The sequence below is a fragment of the Hypomesus nipponensis genome, chromosome 15, assembly GCF_054491055.1.
Source record: "Hypomesus nipponensis isolate SF chromosome 15, ASM5449105v1, whole genome shotgun sequence".
In the NCBI taxonomy this organism is placed as follows: domain Eukaryota; kingdom Metazoa; phylum Chordata; class Actinopteri; order Osmeriformes; family Osmeridae; genus Hypomesus; species Hypomesus nipponensis.
In genome coordinates, this window is record NC_140375.1 from 12,478,874 (window position 1) to 12,505,961 (window position 27,088).

The window sequence follows — 27,088 nt, forward strand, 5'->3', positions numbered from 1 at the left end:
AATAATTGTGGACTGTGTGGAGATATAATATGTGGTCCACCTGAGCCCAGAGCCTATGGCTTCTGTGTGTACTATCTACCAGGTGTAATCTGACATTATAATTGTATTACCTGGCCCTGGAGGAAGATTTACACTGGCAGGCAGGGACTCCACATCACCATATTTACCGCAACTGCTGTTCTTAATGCGTGATTGAAAGAGGAAAAGGATACTTATTGCGGAAAGAGACATGTTGTATTTGTGTCATAATTTATTTATTTATGTATTTATTCTCTTTTGTTTGTCATTTATTTATTTTGGATTAGAGATTAAAGAATCAAACTGACATTTTAATTTGTGCTAAGGTTATACAAATCTCATGATCCTCATGAAACCACCAACAATAAAGTGATAATCATTTGTCTTTGTTGTTTTACAGAAGGGTTTCACAAAACTCTTATACCCTTATAGGATGTTTGGTGCTTTCAGTGTCAATCTGTAAAATACCTGGTGCCTCATTTCTAAACTGTGTGTGTGCACAAAACGTTTTTAAAAAGTGCCCAGTGTACAGTAATGATGTATAAAACCATTATCTAAATCTTGGTAGCACAGATGCAAATTGGGCCTGTCAAAACGGCACTGTCACGTGGCAAATGCTTCTGTCAAAATTGTCAAAAATGTGTATTCTGCTTCCACAATGTTTGTGGATATTAATAAGATAGCATATATCATAGGGGTGGAATAATTGTATCATTTGGAAAAAGGTGCATAATTTCCCTGCCAATCACATTTCACTTAGAAAATGTATTTTCTGCATGGTGTAAGGTGCCCATGTGCAAGATGAATTGTAAAACTCGTACAGTTAAAGCACCTATTGACATACTAATAAGCCAACCATAAATGTTAAACATTCCCATTTTAGTAAGCAATGTTGATATTCAATGTAGACGTGTTGTGTCACCTTGTAGCCTGATTTCCTTAAATAGACATATAAAGCCTTTAAAACAGCTGCTACCCACAGTATTGGAAAGATCAGTCATTGCCAAATAATTACTGAATGATCGTCAAACTGTAAGCCTTACTGTAATAAATAATTCCTTTGTAAACAGTAAGTATGTTCCCAAGGATGGAGGGTGCAGACACCTTAGTCAGATTTTACACCTAGAACACTGTAGAGAAAGCTCTTGTTAACATTTATTTTGGGAACTATTGTTCACTTTTCAACAGACAAAACCATATCATTGTACATGTGCACACATCATTTAACTAAACTACATGAATGTCATGTACACACATTTACATGTAATTCACATGTGAACATTATGATTTGACAGAATCACATACATTTAACTTTTGTGTGCCTACAGTATTTCATAAAAACTCAAACACGTAATTTTCATGTTTGCATGTGTTTCTCTTGTGATCATATGAATAAACTAAACATTAATGTATCATGTGCAGGTGTGCTTACACATGATGGACACATTGTCTTGTGTTTAAAGTAAACAAATACCTCATTTTCAGTGAGCATTTGTGTTATAATAAATCAACAAGTCCCTAGCCCCACTGGTCTCAGCAAGTCATTGGTTAAAGAGAGTAAGCTCAAGTAGGCTATATTCAGGATGACAGTTTATCATGACACTTTAATTCTGAAGTGAATTTAAAAAAAATCTGAGGTGTAAGATGTGTCCAATTCTAGTGTTTGTACTTCTGTAGCACTGTCGGTAGCACTGCACTTAACCATTGAGTAGCTAGGTGGTGGTATTGTATTATATGGTGTTAGTATGCATGTGTTGTGTATGTAAACAGGTGGGTGTGGTGCATAGTATATACATGGGACAGTTGTGATGAATCGCTCTGTGTCCTAGTCTACGGTCGTGTTTTTGTCATTGTCCGTTTATGCATGCAGTCTGTAGTTGAATAATACATTTTACTTAAGCATACTGACACATATTAAAATATGTATTATAGTATGGTAATAGTATATGTATTGCAGCTCTTTTAACATGTGAACAGAAGACAACACATAGTCTTATATGTGTTTAAGAAATAAAGGAGGCATTGCATTGTTGCACATTTTGTCTGCAGTCTCCAATATACAGTAAATGGCTGCTGTAATTTCAGCAAAACACCAAATGTCCCTCTGCTCTACATTTTCATGCCCCAAAGCTTTTCCTGGCAAACAGTATGAAATTGCTAATGCTTTACAAGGTAGCTGCTTGCTCTTGCCTGTTTTAAGCACAGTTATTAAAGAGTAACTCCCCAATTTTAGCCATAATCCACTCCTTCAAATTGTGAAAGTATTATTTCTGATAAAAGATTGTGGGATTTTTGCGCAGGGGTCTCGAAACAACCCAATGATGCATGGAGAAGTTCCCAAGGCAGTGCATACTGCTGGATGATGTCTCTGAAGTAAGCCGGGCCCATCCATGAAAATAACAGTCAGAATCAAGTGTTTAGCAATGCGTGAATATTAACCATAGGTATTTAACCAAAAATGACAAATAAAGGTTTTTATGTTCAGTTAGTTATTAAAGGTACAATGGGTTGGATTTTTTCAATAAAGACTGTTGTTCCTTATTAACATATTGTGTACGCTAATGAGGCCCTCTGAGAGTTGACTAGTAACACAGACAGCTCAGTGTCAGTAGAATGGCAATTAATATCTTTGGAGCGTGCCGCTACTTTCCAGTAAATTGTTCCAACAATCCTGTTCCAGCCAATCGCTTTTGGCGATGCATGCCTTCCTACTTGGCTTATTTTGTGAAACCACTGTCAATCAAACTCGAACTGAACTGGAGGAAGTCAAACTGTTCAGAGAAGAATTGGGGGCGCTGTTTCGCATTTTCAACTTATTTAATAATTATCTGTTACCTATTGTAGCTAGCTTGGAGGTAGCTACACACGAATGCACACAGAAACGTTCAACAACATAAAATCTAAGTGGAAGCCCATGGAGCTCAGTTGATGTCCACTAAAAACGGAAAATATCCACATATTCCTGTCAAATCTGCATAGATCTGGATTTCTGGTCTCCTTTGCAATATATCTCAGAATGACACACAGAAGGTAGCTACATGATTCCAAAGAAGAGTCAACATTTCTCACGATTTGTGCCAGTGGATACCACCAAACTCACTTCTGTAATTTTATTTAATCAGGTTCTATGCCTTTTCCAACAGGCTTTGTCTCAGTGAAAGTAACTAACAGTACAGATGTCAGAAAACACAAATTGAGACATTCAAGAATTATAAATCTTTTATTGTGCATGGATCCATTGTATATATCATGGCTATACAGATACACTTTAGATACATATCTATGATTATACATTTTCCCATTACGAACATTTTAAAGTGATATGTCTGGTAATATGTATAGTATAACAAATTTTCATTTTGGAATGTAAGGTGTATGAGGTAACTGCAAACATTAAAATTACATAAAAATGGTCTCTTTTTTGTGCATATTTTATTTCTTTTGTTGCGTTTTTGTTTATCTCAGACAAAGGTAGTAACCTGCGGCGAGGTGTTATAATGGCACACTTTGCAATCACTATCAAAAATAGGAATTTGAGTCTTTAAATAACAAAAAGAAGACATTTGCAGAATGCCTGGTCGACCAAATCATGTAATTATCTAAAGACTTTTGCAAGATACCTGTGATTCATAACGGTTGCAACAGCAATAATTTGCCCATACCAAATACAACACTAGACCCTATTGTCAGACTACAACACTGAAAATTCAGTATTTGCACTCTGTTACAAAGACTTAACACACAGAGAAAAGGCCAAACTTAGATTCACAGGAAGTACATAAGTTACACATTTTGTATCTGTTGTTTGCTTTTCATGTTTCATGAGTGCAGATTTTTTTTTTCTCTGGACATAATTTATATAACTTCATTACAATAAAAAAATATACTTCACACAAGTATGACCTTAAATAAAGAAATCAAAATAATTCACAAATTAATGCCTAGAACTATGCCAAATCTCATAATTATGCATGTTTTCCTGACACAATCTAAATTGCTAGAAGTTAAAGTAAACAGAACAGATTTCTAGACTAAAACAAAATTCAAAACCTGAATTAAGAGAATGCTCCCAGGTTTATACCGCATATATACTAGTAAATTATCTGAAGCAATTGGTTCTCAAACTGTTTTCTTTAAAGAAATGAGCCATTTCAGCAACATGTGATACTACTTTTAAAACATTCAAAACACAGATAGGGCTTGAACAATCTGAAGATATGTTGAATAAAATGCATCACAAGACCAAGACGGTTTAGGTCAAGGTAAACTTTAACTAAGGTGCAAAATCAAATACTGGAAAAAATCAGATAAAGATAAGCATACATTTTTGTGCTGAAAATAATTTGGAGTAAAGCAGCTGCATGATTGTAAAAACAGGCTACAGTATAAATATATTATAGTAAAATAAACCATCATGTTTATGTTGTGTTATGTTTGGTTTTCTATACTGAGCAATTTCTATAACAGGTCCTTGTGTCTTGCTGTACAAAAATATACTAAAATGTATCCAGTCATTTCTGCATCCTTACACATTCTGAACATCAAAAAAGTTGGAAAGTGCTAAATTAAGGTTCTAGAATGTGAACAAGACTGTATATCACTTTGTCTTCTATCCGTACAACTGTCTAATTTCCAGTAGGAATCAGTAGGCCTCTAACAGGCTCCTCCTGCCTGGGGACCACCATGACATACCTTTGGATCTCAACAGACTCTGTTATGCACCGACCAACCAGGTCCCTTGGTCAAACACTACCAACAACCTACTCAATCAAGATCTGTTTCACATAAACGTAAACATAAAAAATGACTAATGATACATGATATGATCGACAATTACATGAGTCCAAGTCTGTTAGGTCTTTCAACAACAGTATCCCTACTGCTTTTAAGTCCCTGTTGTGCAGTATAGCCAATTACACTGGAATTTTAACTGTAATTGAAAAGGAGGCCGTTGTGAGGGTGTTGGGGTGCAAAAGACAAAAAGGTATCATTTGCTCACTTCTGTTCAGGTTATCCCTAAACCTCACACTGCTAATTCTTCAGGTGTTAAAACACAGAAACACAGTGAGAAAACACAACAGAAAAAAAAAAAAAAGCTGTAACCCTGCTGCTGGACAGGAGCTCATTTAATGACAAAGTACTGGATGACGAAAGCAATGAGGATGGAGATGACTGCGAAGAACATAAGGAGGAGAGCGGCACACTGCTCGTCGGTCAGGCTACGCCTGGGTCTGGCTGACTCTGCACCAGCTCTGGGCCCAGAGCCACTCAGGCCTGCTGCGACCTCACTGCGCTGGGGGAAGAGAGTCACCGTGGGGCTGAAGGGTCCACTCAGCTCCGGGGCCTCCTGGCACTGCCGAATGGCACACACTCTGAAGCGGTACTCACTGTTGGGCTGCAGGTTAGGGACTGAGAACGATGTGGCACAGCCTTTGTACATCTGTGAAGCGGGAGAAGAACAGAAGACAGGATGTCAGGTTGGACACTTCAGTCTCTGCATTTATTTTACTCACCAGGCTCCCTTTTCATGAAGTTATGGGTGTACGGAATATTCATAACCTTTCTCTTTAAGTACATTCTAAATATAAACATGAAATGCAACTTTATCACAGAGCTGGCCAGAGGTGTTAAAAGTGAAACCTGTGGGAACCCTGCCAGACCCCTTTATCAGATGCATAAGGCTGAAATGTCAGGATGCTGTGATGAGGAATAAAAGTTCAATTGTAATGAGACCTTTATCTGAACATCTAACACCTACATTATTACAGGTGTGGCAGCGATATGCATTCTGCGGAATACATACTTTGGCAACAGAGAGCAGGCAAAGAGAGGTACCTGTTTAAACTCAGAATTTCCCATCATGCACTGCAGGGTGTAGATTATTGGGTCTCCCTTCATGGGCAGCAGAGTCTCCCAGGTAACCTCGCAGGAGTGGTCTTCTAGACGCTCCACTCGGGGGGCTAGTAAAGAGAGGGCAGATTGAACTACCAGACACAAATACAAAACAATGAACCAGAGGTTGTTCTATTCAGGAAGAAAACAAACATGTTAAACTAGTGCAGGAAAGACACTGAACACAGCAGTGAACTAAGGATCTGTTACCAAACCTTTCACTGGGGCAGGAGGAGAGCGTGGGGTGGTGAATGTGTAAACATTGGAGAAAGGCCCTTCGCCTGCCTCATTAAAGGCCTGGATGCGGAAGGTGTAAGAGGTAGACTCATTAAGTCTCTGGACTTTGTGAGTGTGGCATGGTCCTCTGTACAAGGAAACAAATCTACACAATGAGAGAGAGAGAGAGAGAGAGAGAGAGACAGAGAGAGAGATAGAGAGAGAGAGAGAGAGAGAGAGAGAGAGAGGGGAAAACGATGACAAAAGGGTGAGTAACAAAAAAACTGGTATAAAGGAAACCATTATCATGATGCATCTGTCTAAAGATGACCAATGCATTTTCTATTTGCGAAGGCTTTCACAATCTGTCATCCGTAAATGGGTTGATCATGTCTGAGACGTGTTAAGTGTACATTTCTCTCAAAGATGGATCAATAACTGGCACTGTTGAACACCGCAGAGCAGATCACCAACCTGCCATTCCTATCCTCCATTTGCAGCTGGTACTGGAGGGCGTCCGAAGAGGCTGCCTTGGCCGGCCCCTCACCCCACTTGAGCCTGAGGGTTTGGTGGCTGAAAGCGGTGCACTCCAGGCGGGGGGGCAGAGGGGGCAGAGGCTTGGTCTTCAGCTTAAAGGTGTGACTAAAAGGCCCCGCACCCAGGCTGTTTAGAGCCTGAATCCTTATCCTAAAAAAAAAAATTTTTTAAAAGGAAAGACTTCAATCACACACACAAAAAGAAACGCTGGGTTTCTGAGCCTTGAAGCAAGTTAACTGTTAAACAGTGCATCTTTGAACCCCCTGTCATAGACTTTGCTTGTTGTTCGTAGCGCTGGGTGGGGAGCCGGCGAAGCCTACCTGTAGCTGGTGTCAGGCTGCAGGTGTTGTATGATGTATTTGGTGACAGGGCCAACAGCAATGGGCTGTCGCTCTCCCAGGTCAATCAGGTAGGACGTGATCTCAGCCCCGTGGTCACAGGGGGGCTCCCAGCGCAGGCCGAGGCAGCTGGAGGGGGAGTAGAGTGGAGGGGCCGGGTTCTCCTCCTCCTCCTCCTCCTCCTCGTCTTCCTCCAGGTCCAGGGAGGTCTCGTACCCTCGGAGTTCCGCCTCCTTCAGGGCGTGGATGCTGCTGACGGCGGCAGGGACGGAGCACGGCGTCTGACACAGCACCGCCTCGCTGAAGGCTCCCACGCCGGCCACGTTCACAGCCTACAAGAGCCACAACCACACGATTCGCAATTCTACGCAATAGTCTCAGCTTTCAGTACGAGTATATATGATATGGTGCAAAGACAGCAGGCAAAACAAAATGGGGGCCACAGAGGCATGTTTCCATCTGGGGTTATTTGCCCATGTCACCAAAACGCAAACGTTTTTTTTTCTTCAAAACAGCACAACGTGCCGACCATGAGAGGTAGTCAAGATACAAAGGCCTCTAGTTTGGTTTCTGCTGTATGACTTCCTCATGTGGACTGTGACAGAGCAGGACACCTTGTCTGACGTAGCTCATTGTGGATGGACTCACCTGAACCCGACAGAAGTAGGATGTGGCAGGGAACAGGCCCTTCATCTCATGGCTGAGACTTGGTCCGCTGTAGCAGATCTGCATGCTCCCCTCCACGGCCCCCCACTCCACACGGAATTCCGACACAGGGGCACCGTTAGACGGGGGTGCCTGGAAATGCAGAGGTCAGCGATAACGCAGAACAAACGTCAATAAAAATACATCAACTTTATTCAGAATAAAGTATTTTTTTAAAATTATTATTTAAATACATGTACCAATGTATTTAACATGTATCAAAGTGAGGATGAATGTGTGGCCCTACCTCCCAGCTGATGACGGCACAGGTGGGGGACTTGCAGTTGATGTGGGGAGCCTTGCACGTCTCAGGGGCACCTGGGCCTGTGGTCACCTCACAGCGCTCTGACAGGGAGCCATACTATTTGACAAGACAATCCCCCCCCACACATACCTCAGAAGATTAGTAATCATTTCCTAACCAAAGTAGATCATATTATTATATATTAATACAAATACAGGAACAACATAAAAAAACAATTTCATTTCTTATCAGATATTTCTCACCCCAGCCTTGTTAGCTGCACGGACGCGAAAGTTGTAGGTTCTGCCAGGCAGCAGGTTCACCACAGTGCAGTCCGGCTCAGGGCCCTGATAGACCTCCCGGCTCTCCTCAGCACCATGTGACCCACACAGCTCCACGCTGTAGGAGGACACGGGGCTGCCTCCATCATCCTGAGGTGGGCCTGATACACACACACACACACACCATCAAAGCTCCACAATTTTAGGCCGGCACTGTCTGGAAAACGCAGACAGCTCAGCAAAGATAAACACACACGCACGCACACAGCTCTGAACACTGCCCAGAGGTACTAGACAGCAACACAAACACCCACTAATAGAGGCTGAACAGCACCTCCACATGTGGGATGGCAGACGAGTGAGTGACTCACCCCAGCGCAGCTGCACCTCCTTGGCTCTGGACTTGCCCACCACCCGGGGGGGCTGGCACGGCCCGGGGGGCACAGCAGGAGTTTGGACTTGCAGAGCCTCCGACAGCTTGCATGATGTGGAAAGATATACAACAATTTTCCGTCAGCACAGGAGAAACTCACCGTATCAGCTGTTAACACAAACTCATATTTGAGCATATACCTACACATTAAGGAAGTCTATAAAACACCAAATAAATGACTCTGTTGCTCCCAACTTACTGTCATTGCACAAGCAGTTCTTACTGACTTTATTGGCTATCATCCCATAACAGATTCTCCAGTTATGTGACAAACAGTAGGGAACATGTGAGTGCTGGCTCACGTTTTGGCAATCCAGAGAAAACAAGAGCTTGCCAACATGACTCATGTAGCTTGACAAGCTCACATTATGAATAAATGCATGCAGTAACGGTTGACAAACACATTCATGGAGATAGGCTGTGAAGTCAGCTAATTAGGAGAAGACTGATCTGATGCATGCAGAGAAAGTACAATGATTAGACATCTTGGTCTTGAAGAGGTGTAGGGTGCTCTCACACAGGAGGGAAGCTGAATGACAATGTCTTGTTAGATTTTCCCTATTCTGTCCAAAAATAGACGTCATGTGCGTAGCTGGAATTACTCATGTCTAATTTATCAGACCTATCCAGGGACTAGATAAGATGCACTTGTGGTTTTATGAGAGCCAGACCTCTGTCTGGTCATTGCATTCTACCGAGAAAGAACCTCAGTAATAACCAGTGCAAAGAGAATACCAGTTTCCAGTTAGTGAGTGGAGCTGTGTGACCGGTTCTGGCCACACCTGAAGTCAATGAGTGTGTGTGTGTGTGTGTGTGTGTGTGTGTGCGCACGCTGGTGCTGGATGACTCACCGGGCTCTGCCCGCCCTCACTCATGCAATAGACTCTGGTCTGGTAGAAGCAGCCGGGCTTCAGACTCTCACACACGTACTCCATGGCTGGCCCTGCGTAAGCCAATTCCCATGACAATCCTGCAAATAAAACAAACACAATTACTTACATTAGCGGTAGTACATTTACTGCATCTGCTTGGAACTTGCCCACCCACAGAATATTTCACAACTGTCTTTACGTACCACTCAGACCATCAGAAACCTCCAAAATGTATTTGGTTATATTGGCGCCACCATTGTCTTTAGGGGGTTCTAAAAAAACAACACACAATCAGATGCTACAGCTTCAAAATGTATACCGTATATGCTTGATATTGCAATGGGGAAAATGTGGGCTAACTCGAGTGGACATCAGGACTCAAGAGACACATCATGAATCAAGTGACGGCGTAATCGATCCAGAGATACAGTAATCACTGTGGAAGGTACACTCTTAGGACAACGGTGATCCCGCCAGGCAGTGATCCCTGTGAGTGAAGCCTGTGTGCATGTGGCGGCGAGGGCCCCTACCCCAGGCCACCCTGAAGCTGTTGGGCAGTACCCTGCCCCTGGTGGCCGGTCTGGAGGGGCTGCAGGGGATGTCTGGACACGTGGTGAACTCTGCCACCACACTGGGGTTGCTCTTCCCCTCGGAGTTGTAGGCTACCACCTAGAGAACAGGCAGTCAGGGGGGAGAGACAGGCACAGTCTAAGGTACACACATAGATAGTGAATTATATTGACTACCTGTCCTTAAAAACTCCAGGAGGAAGGTAAGGTCATTCAGTGATGTTTGGGGGAGGGGGACAGGGGGAGTAGCACACTAACCCGCCAACATTATCAAACAGTTTAGCCTCATAGATCCACCCATCCACTTCATGTTGCACAGCTCAAAGGGGGATTAACAAGGAACGAATGCAAAAGACTTAAAAGATCTGGCTTTGTTCACATCCTCTGCATCCTGCTCACATCCTCATCACCCGCTGGATGTGAAAATCTCCCTCTGTGCATCCCGAGTTTATCCACATACAGTTTCAATACATTAACTGCCCTCATGCTGGGCTGCTGTGTAATTGGGTTGGAGATAGAGTGATTCCTTCAAAAGGCTTGTATACACTCCCATCATCAAGGCACACAGAGGAAGCTTTAAAGAAATGAATGTTGTTTTGGTTTCGGGTGCAAGCTTATGCCATGCCTTGCCTTTGTTCATTCTGATGAAGGAAGTTTGGATCCTTCCAGCAAAGCTGGGGATGTGGTTATCAGTGAAGGACTGGGAAAAATATAACCGACCTGATATGAGTCTGAAGAGGGGAAACACAGGGAACCGAGAAAGCTCAGTAAAACAGTTCAGCACATCGGTTGCAGGATGGTGTCAGGCAGGTGGGTTTGAGGAGATATCCTGCAGCTAGTTTGTCTGCTAGCAACTGCTATACAGTCAACCACCTGTAGCCGTGATCTTTAACCCTCACAGAGAATGGCAAAAGAATGTGTGGCACCATCAATCTACCTAATCATACATGGGTTTCCTTTATGTTTTCATGGCCATGGAGTACTCATGTTGATGGTGGGCTGCAACACTGCTGCCCAGCACTACAAGACTAATGCCATTACAACCCAGCAGACAGAGTCGGCATAGGGCGGGCTCCCTCCCTCCCTCCCTCCCTCCCTCCCTCCCTCCCTCCCTCCCTCCCTCCCTCCCTCCCTCCCTCCCTCCCTCCCTCCCTCCCTCCCTCCCTCCCTCCCTCCCTCCCTCCCTCCCTCCCTCCCTCCCTCCCTCCCTCCCTCCCTCCCTCCCTCCCTCCCTCCCTCCCTCCCTCCCTCCCTCCCTCCCTCCTTCAGACACTCTTCCACACTAGACGCCCAAGACAGCCAGACAGTGGGAGACAGCTACACCGAGCGGCCGTCTTAATTAAGCAGGTGGATCACAATAGACTCAGCCACACTGCAGCACTCTCTTACCCGGAACTTGTACTTGGTACTCCTATGGAGGTGCACGACTGTCTTGGAGAGCTCATCACCATCGTAACTTGGCTGGAAACCATATCCCTGTGACACAGACAGATAGACAGGGATGAAAAGAACCACAATACCTGGGTTCTAAGAACCAAGTTGTGAAATACAATACAAACAATGCTGTGATGACTAGAGACATACTGCAGGGTCCAAAAGTATGAGACCACTAGTCAATATAACATTTTGTATATGGACCTTGGACTGTCTCTTTCTATGACAGTAGGCTTTATGGAAGTAGGCTTTATATATGTTTGCTGTGTAATGGGATGAAGATGTGTATGGGTGCTAACCGAGCCTTCCTCCTCCATCTCCAGAATGTAGAAGATCTCATCCTCCTTGGGGGATCCTGGAGGTCTCTGCCACTGTAGATTAAGCCAGGTGACCCCAGCCTTGACCAGATCTGGGGGAAGTGGAGGCGACGGAACACTGCACGAGGTGAACAAGTCCACCGCTTCACTGAACTCACTAATGAGAGAGATAAATAGTGTAATGGGCAGGATGAAGTGAAAACAGGTGTAAAGACAGAACCCCAGTTGAGTTTTTTTCCCTCGAAACTTTGTCTCATACCTAACACCCATGTCATTTTTGGCTGCAAGACGGAAGGAGTATCTGGAAGCTGGTGAAAGCTTGGTAACTCGATACTGCTTCTGAGGTCCATAGTAGCACTGTTCAAACACCCCGGTACCCTTGCCCTGCAAGGAATCAAATCAGCTGAGTAGGGAGCAAGCAATCAATGTTGGTTTTGATTTAGACATCTTACAACTGCAAGTGAAATTACCTCATCCCACTGAAGAACGTAATTTTGGATTTTGGAACCGTTGTCACATGGAGGCTGTGGGTAGACATCCAGATTAGTCTCACTGTCGATGTTGCTGTTCAATCCACTAAACTGTGTGATGGCGCACTGCCTACCTTCCACTGGACAACAATGGTGCTCTTGGTCCCGCTGGCCTTTCTTGGGGGGTTGGGGAGGTCTGGCTCACAGCTGAGAGTGGTGAAGCTCACAGCCTCAGAAGGGTTACCCTGTAAACAGTTACACACAGCCAGGACCCTGGGAAAGGGATAAGCACAGTTACAAGTCTACGAATGATACTGTACCTCCCATTAACATTGGCCTACAGATACAGATGTCTTGCGTTCAATCCGCGGATTGATTAATTTAAAGAAACACGACGTACGACGACTTGCATCGTGCAACATCGGAGGGGGGGGGGGGGGGGAGGTTTCAACCGTGAAGGGGGAGTAAAGCTCTCGGGGCTCATTGGAATGTTGATGTTCTTGTCAAGAATCAGTCAATGTTTGGAAATGTTTACTTCCAATCATTAATCATAAACCATAAATTATTGTAATCTAATGACAGTGTTTTACGTCAGTTTATATTATGTATATAAAGTTATCATGTGGTTAAAACAAAGATAACCAAGAAAGAGGGCTGTGGTTGACTGTGGCTAGCCAACCAGTTAATGCTTGTCTTTCTAGTAAAGTTTTTGAAATATAAGATTGGTAATGCTGGTCAACTGCTCTTGATGACATACAAATCCAGCCATGAAGAGCCTGTGTTAGTGTCCGTACCATTCTTTTGTTAGCAGCTATGCCACTGCCAACCAACACGATGCAGTACAACAGTTTTCGTGCGGGCTCAAATGGGGTATTCGCATCATTGATGAAAGTCACAATGTACTGAATAAGTAATACAATATTAATCCATAATAATATTATAAACATCAACAGTCCTTTTCTGGACAAGGCTATAGTCAGGGCTTGGGGCATATTCTAAATGGCAGTTCACATTTGATCGAATTACGGTTGTCTCGGAGGAGTGAAAAAATATTGATCTCAAACTGTTGAGTGAATTTTAAAGTGGATTTACACAGTAATAGTTACACTGTCTGGTAGGAAACTGCATCCACAAGTAGTTGATTTTGCTCTTAATATGTTTTTTTTCCCCCTCTACCATAGCTCCACAAATTCCCAGAAAATCCAATGAGAAACCCAGTAGATATTGAGTAACTGGGAAACTGTACCTCACATGATAGTCTGTTGCTGGTTTCAGGTCTTCTAAAGTTGCACTTAGTTCCTCCCCACTATATTAGAAAGACAAGAAGCACAGCCCACAACGTTATACACAGAAAAGAACATGTTCCTTTTCCTCCTGTACTATATCTAAAACCATACAGTATTTTCCCAAAGTCCTTTGATTGACATATTTCTGCCTCCTAACGTTAGTCAGAGGAGCCCCTTCTCACCTGCAGGTGCTTCTGTAATTCCCATCGATGCCGTTGTAGGAGATGGAGACCTGGTAGCTGAGTGGCTCAGGGGGGCTGCCCTCCTCCCTTTCAGGAATGCTGGGGGCGCTCCAGGTCAGCACAGCACCTCGGGCCTTGATGTCTGACACCTGGGGCACAGGTGAACTAAAGCATGAGTTAACAACCTCTTACTGTCTTGGATTATCATCCAACAAATGATCCACACGAGATGCTAGGAAACATTATTTGGTGTTAATGTTACATTTTTATCTTCAACTGAATATCATTTATTTGGAAGAATTCCTATAACTGTTTGGAGGGGGAGTTAAGCAATAGCCTGGAGTCAGGGGGGAGCAAGTCATACATGGAAGACCTCAATCAACCACGTCTACACTGGTCCTTTCCCCGTTTCCTGGGGTCACACTGCACATTAACTGCAATTTAAAAACACGATATATCCCCTACTATCATATATTTAAAATACATATACTATGAAATCTTATGCAAGATCAAACAAATGTTACTTCTAGTTTAAACATGCTCCCACACCCCCCTAGAAGATCTGAACAGTCAAGAGAAGAGGTTTGAATCTTTCAAAATGCCCCCTGTGGCATTTGTTTTCTTCAGAGTATAAAAGGGTCAGATTGCTGATTTGATCATCATATAACAATGGATAAATATATGTAAATGAGTACTCACAACTGGCTTACTGATGGTACCTAGCAGAGCTTGCAGGGCCCGGGCATCTTCATCGAGCTCTACATGGAGAACAGCGGGAAAATGCATTAGGACCATTTTGTGCAATAGGTACCTAGGTAACCTTTTGGATACACCATAACAAAGGGCTTAGAAGACCAATAGTGCCACGTTGAAAATGTTTGGGGCCCAGGGCCAATGCATTTTGATGGCCTTCCATTCAGTCAACAGACCCAGATTAGCATTGTCCCAGGGTTAGGCCGTATGACTGAAGCGCAGTGAGAGCTCATGTAATCAAGCCAAATGTCGGATCTCTGACTCTCTCACTGTCAACAGCTGCGGCAGTTTGCAAGACTTCCAACTCACGACAGCTCAAGAGGACAGCGCTGCCCTGGTCCTCACCTCCTTGGTCTCCATCTTGTCCCCTGCCCGCCTGCTTGCCTGTCCCTGTGTTGCTGGCCTGCCCAGGCTCCAGCTCCGGGCCTTTCCCCCCACCCCATTGTGAATGTCGAGTGTGGTAGGACTCAGGCGGTTCTTCTGCGGTGAGGGAGGGGGGCTGTCCTTCATCTGACCCCCTCCTCCTCCCTGGCGCTCCTTGAGCTTCTTTTGCAGGCGTTCGTATGTTTTGCTCGCCCTTTCATCCCTGTGAACAAACGGCGGGCGTCCATGTGGGGAGTGAGAATCTGCGGAGGCTGAGAGAACAAACACACAGAACACTTACATCCACGTGGGCACACACAGAGACAAGTACAATACAAAAACACACCTGCTCTTCCAAACAGGAGTCAGAGAGGGAGCAGTCCACTTCAGGACTTGGCTCACAGAGGAGCTTTAGGTGAAGACAGAGTTCAAAAGTTTAGCTTTAGGCTTACTACCGTTTCACCTCAGCTGAAGCTAAAGCTATCAAAGTTAGCTACTACAGCTTAACTGTGCACTTACAGCTTAAAAGAACTGGGGCCTTACATTTAAATACAGAGAAAGAAATATAGACAGAGAGAGAGCAAACATAACGTGCATGAGATGAACATTATTATAGATAGGGGCCCAAGCCCCAGAGTCTTTTACTTTGAAATCTGATAGATTAACAGCCATGCATTATTGAATGAATACATCAAAATACAAAAAACCTTTGGGTTGTACTGCGGTAATAGAAAATGCTATTGTAAAAAACTTACAGTAGATATTGTTCCCTTGCAGTGAAACATAAATTGTAACAAGTTAGTGTGCTCTGTAGCTCTGTAGCAATGTGTTATGTTAACTTACCCTGATCTGAGTAGATGTGAGCTGGGTGATACTGGGAAATGTACTGGGAGCCCATGTCGCCTACGCCTCCGGCCATGCCCGTGTAAAGGTGGGGATGAGGGGGCATCATGGGCGGGTGGGGGATGAAGGCCGACAGATGGGCATGGGGGGGAGGGTGGTGTAGAGGGGAGTGGCCCCCTGGGTGGAACTCTGGCTGCTGAGGTAAGACCAGAACACGCCGTACTCCATTCTCTTCTATGATCTGAGAGAAGGAACAGGAGAGAACGGACTCATACTTTGACAACTGACACATTTTTGGAGACATCACAGGCATCGACACTGGTTGGAAAATAAATGCCTGGATGGCAATAAGTCTACCTGTGAAACGTATCCAGGAGGCACATAGATTGGAGGCACTGAACCATTTGGGGACATCATGGGAACCTGAGCAGGACCTGTAAATCAGATGAAAATAGCCTGATGAAAGGTTTGTCTACTGTAGATGCAGCGGTAGTGACAAAAAATACCATATACATCTTAGAAATCTGCTTGGTGCTTAACAGTCTGGAATGTACATTTTGTCCTGGAATCATTGTTGAAGCATTTTCTTAGTACTAAAACAAGAGTGCTCAGAAACTCTTGTCACAAACCTGGTAAATTACCCTCGAGAACATATTTCCAAAGGCATTGCTTTGCCAGTAGGTAAATGCAGAAAATACACCCCAGCAAATCAGTGTAGTATAGAGATTATTGCTCTCAGCACAGACTTCACTAATCAAGTGACTGTACCTCATGCAAATGACACAGCTTCTTGTGGCCTAAACATCAATTCTAAGTAGCTCAAAATTAACAAAGACATGTAGGCTCCAGGAATACTCGGGAAGCAGAGAAGTTTTCTGTCATTATTATTCATCCACAACACAGAATGAACAACTAGATGTGACAAACTTGCAAGTTGCAACACTGTCGGGTCATCATCTCTGCAGTCTGGGAGGTATTAGGCTTCTTCCATTGATTTGGTACAGGTCAACAGGAGACCTTTGAAGCCCATCTCGGAGACAGTATAGCCAGTATAATTGATAGGCAATGAGTCACTTTGCTAACTTGGATTGAATGTGCCAGCAGTAAGAGGGTTTGGGGGACAGCCACCTGAACAAAATGCTGCTAATCACACTCAGACTCGGATTACAATGCCCATTGTGTGTGAGAGGTTAATACACACTGCCTAGTCTGACTGTTTGCAGATATCCAGCACACCTGCCTGCTGGAAGCGCCTCCCACTCAATACAACACAGCTCTGTGACGAATCACGGTGAGTCCATACAATCCTGTTAAACAGGTCCAATGTACCGGAGAGGAAATCCAAGACGATTTTGGGTTGCGGGGTACGGTGAAAGGGAGGAGAAAAGGAGACTAGATTGTGAGAGGGAGACGTGAAGCGAGCAGGATGGGGGGTGTGGAGAAGAGAGAAGAGGAAAAAAAAACACCCACTCTTTTACATCAGACTGACGCACGAGTGCTGACAGGGATCAGACACAAAAGGCCACATCCCCCTCCCCCTGAGCATCAGCAGCGCTGACGTGGCAGCGCAGAGCCAGCCGTCCAGAGGAAGCAGCACAGAGAAAAACATCAGGGCTCTACAAATGGCAGGCTGAGCCAAGAATAACCACAAACAAACCACACTCCTGGGAGTGTAAACACTTTAGGAACACATCATCTTCAGTCAACAGCACATCACCCTCTCCACCTGGCCTCTGGAATAGGAGTCATCTCCCCTACACCGATGGCATGGTGAGAAGGGGCAGAGGTTACCACTGGGAGAGGAGTGGGATCATTATCAGCACATCTCACATCTTGTTGTGAAATGATTGCTGGACCACATTAAAAAGACACAAATCTCTTTTCTGCCACACCAAACTCTTTTCTGAAAAATAACGTGACCAGAACCTGGATTTTTTTTTTTTTTTTTTTTTGTAAAGAGATAATCCTAAAAGAAAGTAATTACCAGCATCACCAAGGTTAAGATGATAAATGGTCTGGCAGCGGAGGGAGGTTAAAGGGATTATCTTCGTAAACACAGTTTATATTGTAACTCTATGAAGAATAGACAGTGAGTTGTGAGGGTGCAAAGTGGACTTCCCAAACTTAAGCCACGGCTTCTGTGCCCTATTAGACATCAATATGGCTCCAACACAGGGACCAAGAAGGTGGGCATACTTATTTCAGGCAAGAATATTGTCTCTCGATGGACCTACTCATCAGCCAATGGAAGCACATTCAATTGGAAGGAAGTGGAGAGGGAGGATGCTTGATTATTAGTTAAAGTGTTTTCCCAAATAGGAGTGTTGGTACGTATAGGCAAGGACAGAAGACTAATTTAGGGAGGTTCTAATTACAGCCCAGTTAAAGAAGGGGGTCTGATTAATAGAACTAGACCTGAAGTACTGATTACTTATACCTCCCCATTTGACAGTGTAAATGATTCTGTCTGGCTTTTACCACTTCATGGCACAATTTCGTGCAGAAAGTTGGTGAAATATGCCCTGCTTTCAGTTAAGAGGGTAGTAATTTGCCATAAGTGTAACTTTCCACCAACAGATTACTTTGGCAAACTTGTAGCTGGCTGCTAACTGGCATGTTATAAAATAACTTCTCTCTCCATGTGTGTTTCTTATCCACTCTGTCTGTATCTGTCTCTCCACCTGCATGCCACCCTGTCTGTATCTGTCTCTCCACCTGCATGCCACCCTGTCTGTATCTGTCTCTCCACCTGCATGCCACCCTGTCTGTATCTGTCTCTCCACCTGCATGCCACCCTGTCTGTATCTGTCTCTCCACCTGCATGCCACCCTGTCTGTATCTGTCTCTCCACCTGCATGCCACCCTGTCTGTATCTGTCTCTCCACCTGCATGCCACCCTGTCTGTATCTGTCTCTCCACCTGCATGCCACCCTGTCTGTATCTGTCTCTCCACCTGCATGCCACCCTGTCTGTATCTGTCTCTCCACCTGCATGCCACCCTGTCTGTATCTGTCTCTCTCACGTGAGAAGACAACCAGAGAGATAGCAATGTCCACATGTGACTTAGGATACGAAGACTCTAATGGCATCCATTATGTCTCCATAGAGAAGATGGGGGCCATTGCCCCCTGTTAGTATTAAAGGAAGCTACATGCTAGCAGACCTAAGAGAACCCACTTCTGAGAGAGACAGACACAAGAGAGGCAGACTAAAACTTGCCAAAAATGAACAAACTCAACATTTTGGGGAAAATATTGACAAAGGGGAATGGTGGATTTTTTTTGATAAAGCACGCCGTTTCTAAATGTAAAAGGGTGCATCAGTACCAATGTTAAGTCCTGACTACATATTAAGGTTGGTTGTGTGGTACTGTTGGTGGTAATGGTTCTCTCCTACAAATGTTAACAGTTGGGACCCTTGTCCATCTCCCCCATTCACATTCGTGTAAACAATACTGTTACAAGGGTTGCCAGAGTAATGTGGGCCAATATGTCTATTGTAGTTCTATTTGCAATAGGGAGGATTCAACAAATGTGGGACATCAGTAGTAGTTGCACATTTTAGTTTGCTATATTCACAACAACAGACGATAAAAATGAATGAATAAAACACCACAGATGTAGAATCCATGTCATGTTAAAAGGTTTGTTAAAAACAATGCTATTCTGGCATTTATTGTGATTTTCAACAACAGTATACAGAACTGGTAGGCAGGCCGGTGCACAAATTAGCCATCTCTTCTGTGTCACTCCATCACATATAGCCTACACATGCCAAAACACTAGTTCGGCTGTTAAGTGTAGAATCTCTGTATAGTGTGTAATTATAGACAATAGTGTCAGTATGCCTTGTTCTTGATCTGACTCAGAAGTCTGACTCCAGAAAACAAGTGCAGCTGCTTCGGGAGGCCCCCTGGTGGCTGTTTCACCCTGCATTGAGCCAAGCCACCAACTATCAAATAAAGTGCGTATAATCTGTCTAAAAGTCAGGCAGTGGAGTGAGACTTAGAACAGAAACACCAGCTCCTTGATGCTGTCCATTGCTTTGTTTGCTCTACACATCCTTGCTGTGTTTTTTTACACCGATGCAGTAAGGGAAAGTCAAGACCTACACTTGATGCAGAGACTCTGTGAATGAGAATACTTGATTTAATGCATGTATATTGTCCGACCACTATGGATCTAAAGAATCTGACACATTCTTCAATTCAGCAAGTATGTTTAGTTTGGCCTAAAGAAGCACATAACACAAGGGGATACAATGTATACACAACTGGAGAGACTGGAATTTGAAACACCTTAGTGTTATATTGCTGTCCGAAAAAATTGCCAATGAACATTTCAACTGAATCACAATGATTTCACAGGAATTATAGCAAAACTTTCCTTTTTTATTTTTTTTAATAAAATGGGCAGATTCACTTCCAATACAGATATCTGTTGAGTGCCAGTTTTGTCCGATAATATTTGTGGATGTGACCATATTGGTCAACCTCTAATGTGTAGGGGTTTTTTCCCTCTCTGCTTTATACTCATCTGACACATGAGCAACTAGGGCTAGGCATTGTGAAGATGAACCGTCTATTTCTGGGTGGTGAGTGGGATCAATAGACCAAATCAACCTACAGAGCATTCTCTGATCATACAATGTCAGATGTTATAGCACACGTGATCTAAAGGAGTACACTGCTTCTGCTCATCTCAGCTAGGTGTGTAGATGACAAGTCTTTCCACGGGATATATGGCTGCTAGTAGATGAATGTAAGCAGACTGGCTTGGGCAGGGCATGGAGAACATATACCAAAGGCTGTCCTGCAGTACAAGGGCATACTGTAATCTACTGTAGCGGCTATTCAGAACAGATGCACATCACTTCACTGCAATTCACTTGCTTGGCTTTGTAAGAACATCTCTATCACATTCAATAAGCCAAGTTGAGACCGCTTCACAGATACTAAAAGCTGCTCTCAGCCAATAAACAGAGAGTGAATCATCCAAAGTGACGTGAATCCCCGATGGAATGAGTCAGATAAAGAAGTGGATCTAATCAGCCCAATGGTCCTGATGCGGAGTTGCTGCATCAGTCTCTAGGCTTATCAGATATCACTCACCCTCTTTGGTATCCTTAACCTCCCCCTAAAAGGTGCCAAGGAGAGTCAGAACTGGAGCTGGCAGCCAGAAGTGGGGGCGTGAGGAAGTGGGGGAGGGTGTGAGAGGGACATTGGCAGTGCTGAGGGTCGAGAGCGTGACCAAGGTAGCTGGGGAGGCATTTCCACTTTATTCCTGGCACGCAAAGCACCCTTGTGTCTGGGAGATAGCAAGGAGCAGGATGCTAAATGGGCATTTTAATTAGCTTTCCTGCTGATGTCTTTTGCAAAAAATAGAAATATATTTTTTATAAAACTGTTGATTCAAATTAAGCAGCCTGTCATGCAGTCAGGCACAAACACGTAGCAATTACACACATGCAAAGGCTAAAAATACATGAATGAATACCCAAATAAATCTGGAATCAAATAGAAAAATGGCTATTATAGATGGCATAAATCAATTCCTCCTGGTTTGTTAACTGTAAAACATAGTGCCACAGGGACAATCTAGGGTGAAAGGTTAAGCGTACACACACACACACGCAGATGTGCTCTCACACACACACGCATATAAAATATCATACACACACAATTCTCCCTCGCTTCCTGCACCAATGCGGTGAGTCATCCTTCTCCTCACGTCACTAGGAGAAGAGTGCACCCTGTGACAGGCCAGTTAGCAGCAGCAACACACTGGTCAGTGCTTCTTGCTTCTATGTTTCTAAGCTTATAGAGGGACTGTAGCCTGCCCCCTCCCCCCCCCCCCATTAGAGACAAATCACTGTTTATCATGGGGGGCTTAACTATGGCTGGAGTTATGAGTGAGAATGAGTAAGAAATGTCACCTCAGACTTAAAAAAATACTGTTGACAATAGAAATAAAAAAAACATACAATAATGTATTGTAAATAAGTAAATGTTAGTAATCAAACATTCATTTACACATTTTTATAAAAATAATACTTTTCTGAAAATAATCGTTATTTACAGTCGGTCTAAACAAATAACAAGCCATGGCAAAAAGTGAATTTACTCATACGTGTAATGCATTTCAATGTCTCACAATGTGCACATATGCACAGGTATCTAGTGGCCTTGACATGCATCTGGTCACCCAATAGATCTATCACTAATACACTCATCAGTTATCACTATAGGTTACTGTGGTATAATGCTTGGGGTCACCATACTAAGCAAATCCAAATCAATACTTGAGACAGCTATTTTAATATTTTATATTCACTGTCCCACAACTGGGACAAATATCATAGTGTATAAAGTGTCTTTTCTACAGTCACAAAGTCCATGTCATCACACACAACAGAACAGGCAAGTTCAAATAACCGTGAGTAATTTCTCACTCAAACACTATTTGTGGCGCACAAAGCAATTAAAGCAAACAGTGATTTGACATGATGATACTGTTTCAGTCCTTGACTTTTTCAATAATCAAATTAAACAATCACAGAAACCTGCCAAGTCACATTAATCAGAATTGGCACTGACTAAAATGGAATTGATTTGGCTGTTGGGCCTAAAGACGAGCTACATATTAACCAAAATGCCACATAATATTCCAATATGCACTAAATGGTTAATAAGAAGCACTTTATTACTTTCAAACCTGGACTAAAGGAGGTACTTGGTTTCTTACCTGTGATACACTGAAACTGACCATCCTCTCGTCGAATAGTGAAGGCCTCACCAGCGTTTACCTGCACCAGGATTACCTGTGAAAGCAAGAAGTGACAAATCACACACAGCAGAAAATCTAGAAATGTCTACTGGCCTATAATACAACTTTTCATTTAAAAGCAGGCTTTATTTTGGTATCTTTTTTTCTTCCAATGGAGCATAATATTCAACATCATTCTATAATGAAGATTTACTGTATATTTAGTGTCTCTTCCAGACAAGTGCTTCAGTAAGGTCTAACACTGGTGAGTCTGAGACTATAAACCCATAACTCAACCCAGACTTGTATGTTTGGCTACTGCAGGTATTGCTGCTTCATGGCATCAATTGTCTCCACGTCTGGGGAGGAACACAAATCTTCTGTTTCACCTCATTTAGAGTATGATTCACCAGATATGATCAATCACTTCTCTGCCACATAACCCTCCGAATGTGAAGGGAAAAAATGACAGGTGCTGGCATTAGTACATTTGAAACATAAGCTAGGCTAACACAGGAACCCTCATCAATTCTGAGAGAAAGACAAGAGAAATAGATTCTGTCTGACGTCTACAAGACGTCACTTCAGCAATGATGCTAACTGAAGAGAGGACAAAAAAGAGGACATGTGCTTTGTTTGTGGATATTACTTTCAGTCAGCATTGGAGCATCAGCTTGCATCATAACAACGCCAACCACTAGCACACATCTGATGATTTAAGGGCTTTCAATCCCCACCTCCCTTTTTTCTTTTTGAGAGTGAGGACATAAATGAGGTTTGGTCCAACCATCTATGAAGGCGTAGTCTAAAGGGTTAATCAATATTAAAAAGACTACAGTTGATCATCAGTGCAATATTTTACCCACATTTTTATTTTTTTTCCTGTGTATGAATATTGGCCATTATTAATCCAGAAATACAAAGATTTGTATGACCAAATCCTTACATAAAAATGGGATAAAGATTATTGTGAGGGCATGTGCTGGTATTCATTACATTAAACTCAAAATCCCTGGGGTACCTATAGTCTACGTTCACTTTACCCATTTTGCAATCACAGACAATTGTACACACACAGGGTAACTGTCCAGTAACTTTAGCCCAGTCTAATAGCTCAAGAGCAGAATTTGCATTATTCACAAGCATAAGGGGAACATTAGGAAGACAGCAGAGCAACACTATCCATAAAGCCACTTTTATATGACTACTAAACAGTAGCATGTCACAGGAAAAAACATTACTGCTACAACAGTCAACAAACAAAACCCACCCATATGGCACTCCCTCAGATTATACACTCCTTCACAACTAAACCAACCACAATTCTAAAAGAAAATCATAATTCATGGCATCTTCACACTTCTTACGAAGAGTTGGCTCATTAGAAAAATGCTAGTCTAAACTGACAATTTACAATAAATCCTCCCCTCCATTTAATCCTATCTAACCTAAAATCATGTTTGCAGTCAGTCTTTAGTAGCTCCGGGGGAGCGGGTTACCTCACTCTTGGGGAAGGTGCTGTCATAGTACCTACACTCCCACGGCAAAGGGCTCTGGCTCTGGCTCTCTCCCAGCACAGCCATCCGCAGCACCTCCATCTCCGACATGGCTCCCATTCAAAAGCTCTGCCGAGAGACGGAGGAGCCCTTTGACTGCCACACACGCACACAACCACACACTAATGCACGCACTCACGCATTCACACATGTTCGCACACACACACCCACACAAGCATCAGAGAGAGTGTAGCACTGTGTGAGTGTAAGAGTACACTAGGAGGGGGTGGCCAAGGGAGGTCTAATTGAATCAAAGTCAAGGCGCTCCCAACTGGTGTGTGCACGCATGTGTCTTTGCTGTCCATCACCCTGCACTGAAAAATACAATTGTTTTTTTCTTAGCAGATCACGTCTTCCTCTAACAACTCAGATCTAATCTCTATCGAAAACAAAAACATCTTTTCACAAACCAAAACATCAAAAACAATGCTCTCCTCATACAGCTGACTGCTACTTACTGTTGCCCGCATCGCTCGTTCTCATTCAGGCGTCGCTATTCACACAGACGGAGAAAAGAACGACCCGCAATGCTCCAGGGTCTAAGAGACCCTCCGGCACTTCACCCAGCCTTCATTGGATACCACCTGACCTGCGATGCTAGCACATCGGGCCCAACTGGAGCTGTACTCCCTCCAGTTCCACTGACCCCACGCACAAAGCCCAGGAAGGGACTGCCAGAGAAGGGCTGGGGCAGCCGTGGGTTGAATGGGCGGATGAGGCTAGGTCTCTGAGCTGGCTGTGGGTAGTTTTCACAGGATGCGTGGTGAGAAGCCCATGTTTGCACAGTCCGGCTCAGCCTGGTCTGCTCCACAGTGGTGCTCTCTGCAGCATGCAGCTCCCTCTCTCCCTCTTTGCTGTCTCTCTGCTGGCTCCAGTGCTGCCTCACTGCCGCCTGTCTCCACGGCAACCCCTTCAACAAATACGCCACGGCGATGTCCGCACCGCAGCGTTAGTGAAAGAGGACGACAGCTTATCGACAGCGGCTGCTCTATGGTGAGGGGGGAGGATGTGCCCAGCCCTGGAGGCCAAACACGAGATAGGAGAGATTCAAGCGGAAAACGGCTTCCGTCTCGAGCATCTCCTATTCCATCCTGTGTCTGCATGCATGTTCAACGCATCTCAACGTGTTTTTTTTTTTTTTTTTTTTTTTTTTTTTTATCATCTAGGTCATTTCAATCGCAGCCTTTCCGGGTGCTGAAATTGCTGCGTTTTACAAACACAGCTCGTCAAATCAACAGGGTGTCACAACTTATGAGGGGAGTCCTTTGTTCTGTCTTTTTCACGCCGACAACAATGGTGTGAGGGAACCGAACGACCCACACTGCTTCACAGGCTGACATAAACGACTACGCTATACTCCCTCCCACCTTTTTTTTCTCTTCTCCTTCCCCATCTCTCTTATTCACAGAGCGACACGCTGTACACCTTCTATTAATACTGTGATCGATGTAAGAGGAGATGAGGTGGCGGGGGAGTTCAATAGATGAGCTCCGGTGCTTGCAACAAGCCTTGAGTCTCGCCCATCTGCTTGTCTTAAGACGACCAACCAGTCCATGTAAGAAAAGACTGCTGTTGCATAGACAAACAGACAGCTTTCTACATTTGTCCCAATTCACTTACTTAAAGGAGAGCATTAGTTGCAGAAGTAGTCACTTACAGGCGGTAGGGAAACTATTGAAAGGACCCCACCTCTGTGCCTTTAAGACCAAAAACCTTGAAATGAAACAATATATTATGAATCATATTACAGGCAGAAATGGGAACTCAATAATATTTTTATTATACATCAGTTTACTGTCTTTTAGTATTATTTCTATCATACGCAAAACCATGAAAGAGTGTTTCCTAACAAAAACAAATGACCTCAGGCAGCTGTCAGGTTACAGCCAAAAAACACCCCAGTCAAATCAACTTTCTCTCTGTGAACAAAACATGTCTCAAAACAAGAGAAAACAGTCGAAGAAATGTCAGCTTTTGGATCACACTACTGTAATACAGTCCAAGCCCCAAGGTGCCACAGCAGTCCTGGCCACTCCTAGGAGACATCTAGGCCTGAGAGCACAGCACATTGATAAGCAAAACAGTGAGATTAACAACATCTTGTTCAAATGTTGCTGTTGTAACAATTATTTGTATTCCATTAAAAGAGGAATATATGTGGTGATTAGCACAAGCTGCTACTGAGTACCTAATTCTGTTGTTCACATTATCCTCAACTATCCGCTGTTAATGCTGACGTTTCTCCCTGGCTGGATACACAGGGTTCAGGTTTCTCACTATTTGTTCCTCTTAATTGTTTACCGTGCGTTGATGTGGCATAGCTGCTGGGCGGGCAGGAAACGGGAGCCTAGTGACGTGGGGAAGTGTCTACCAACAGCGGAACCAGTCAGGAAATAATGCAGCCTCCCAAATGAAGATGACAAGTGCAAAAGGTAATTTAGAGTTATTTGATAAACCACCCTCCAGGACCTTCAGTATACATCACAATCAGTACTGATGAGAACAAAATAATTTACCAGTTTCCTGTTAACATCTGGCAACACTTACGCATCACTTCATACATTTACATGGATTGATTGGATGCCAGTATTTAAGAGCTTTAACAACCATATAAATAGATACACAATCATACAGGCACTCACATTGTAGTAAGCCCTGCCAGTGTCTCAGGTTATTTTACATATGCTTACTATGTTAACTGTCATCCTTCACATCACAATCACCCTTTTCAAGAGGAAAAAAATACAAGACTGCTTGCTCTTTCTATTTTGTAACCTCAAGTCACTACAGCTTCGGGGTTAATGAATATTCAGCCGTACAAACAAGGCCGGAACACATATCTGGCCAAGCCATGAAGACAAAAAATAACAGACACTAGATACCAACAAACATCACTTCAATGGAATGACTACTGACAATACACGTTGCATACGGGCTCAAGTCTGCTTGACCTGGACTGATAGGCTCAGTAACTTCCTATGCCTTCCCACTCAAGGAGTTGTTCTCACTGGAAAC

The 27,088-nt window shown here is 43.6% G+C and overlaps 1 protein-coding gene across 1 annotated transcript in view; it reads right to left on the minus strand.

The window, feature by feature from the left end:
* Positions 1–3,219: 3,219 nt before the first annotated feature.
* The window catches only part of fndc3a (fibronectin type III domain containing 3A), a 29,930-nt gene continuing 6,061 nt past the window's right edge, over positions 3,220–27,088 (minus strand). The window contains 26 exon segments of the mRNA XM_084673890.1: positions 3,220–5,458; positions 5,854–5,978; positions 6,126–6,292; positions 6,601–6,813; positions 6,984–7,333; positions 7,650–7,799; positions 7,954–8,067; positions 8,214–8,392; positions 8,603–8,708; positions 9,516–9,634; positions 9,740–9,808; positions 10,067–10,205; positions 11,495–11,581; positions 11,839–12,013; positions 12,116–12,240; positions 12,327–12,380; positions 12,461–12,599; positions 13,573–13,632; positions 13,795–13,943; positions 14,494–14,552; positions 14,893–14,970; positions 14,973–15,182; positions 15,754–15,994; positions 16,111–16,187; positions 22,497–22,572; positions 26,375–26,440. Of these exon segments, the coding sequence (XP_084530016.1) occupies positions 5,141–5,458; positions 5,854–5,978; positions 6,126–6,292; positions 6,601–6,813; positions 6,984–7,333; positions 7,650–7,799; positions 7,954–8,067; positions 8,214–8,392; positions 8,603–8,708; positions 9,516–9,634; positions 9,740–9,808; positions 10,067–10,205; positions 11,495–11,581; positions 11,839–12,013; positions 12,116–12,240; positions 12,327–12,380; positions 12,461–12,599; positions 13,573–13,632; positions 13,795–13,943; positions 14,494–14,552; positions 14,893–14,970; positions 14,973–15,182; positions 15,754–15,994; positions 16,111–16,187; positions 22,497–22,572; positions 26,375–26,440 (3,645 nt within the window). The 3' untranslated portion in view covers positions 3,220–5,140.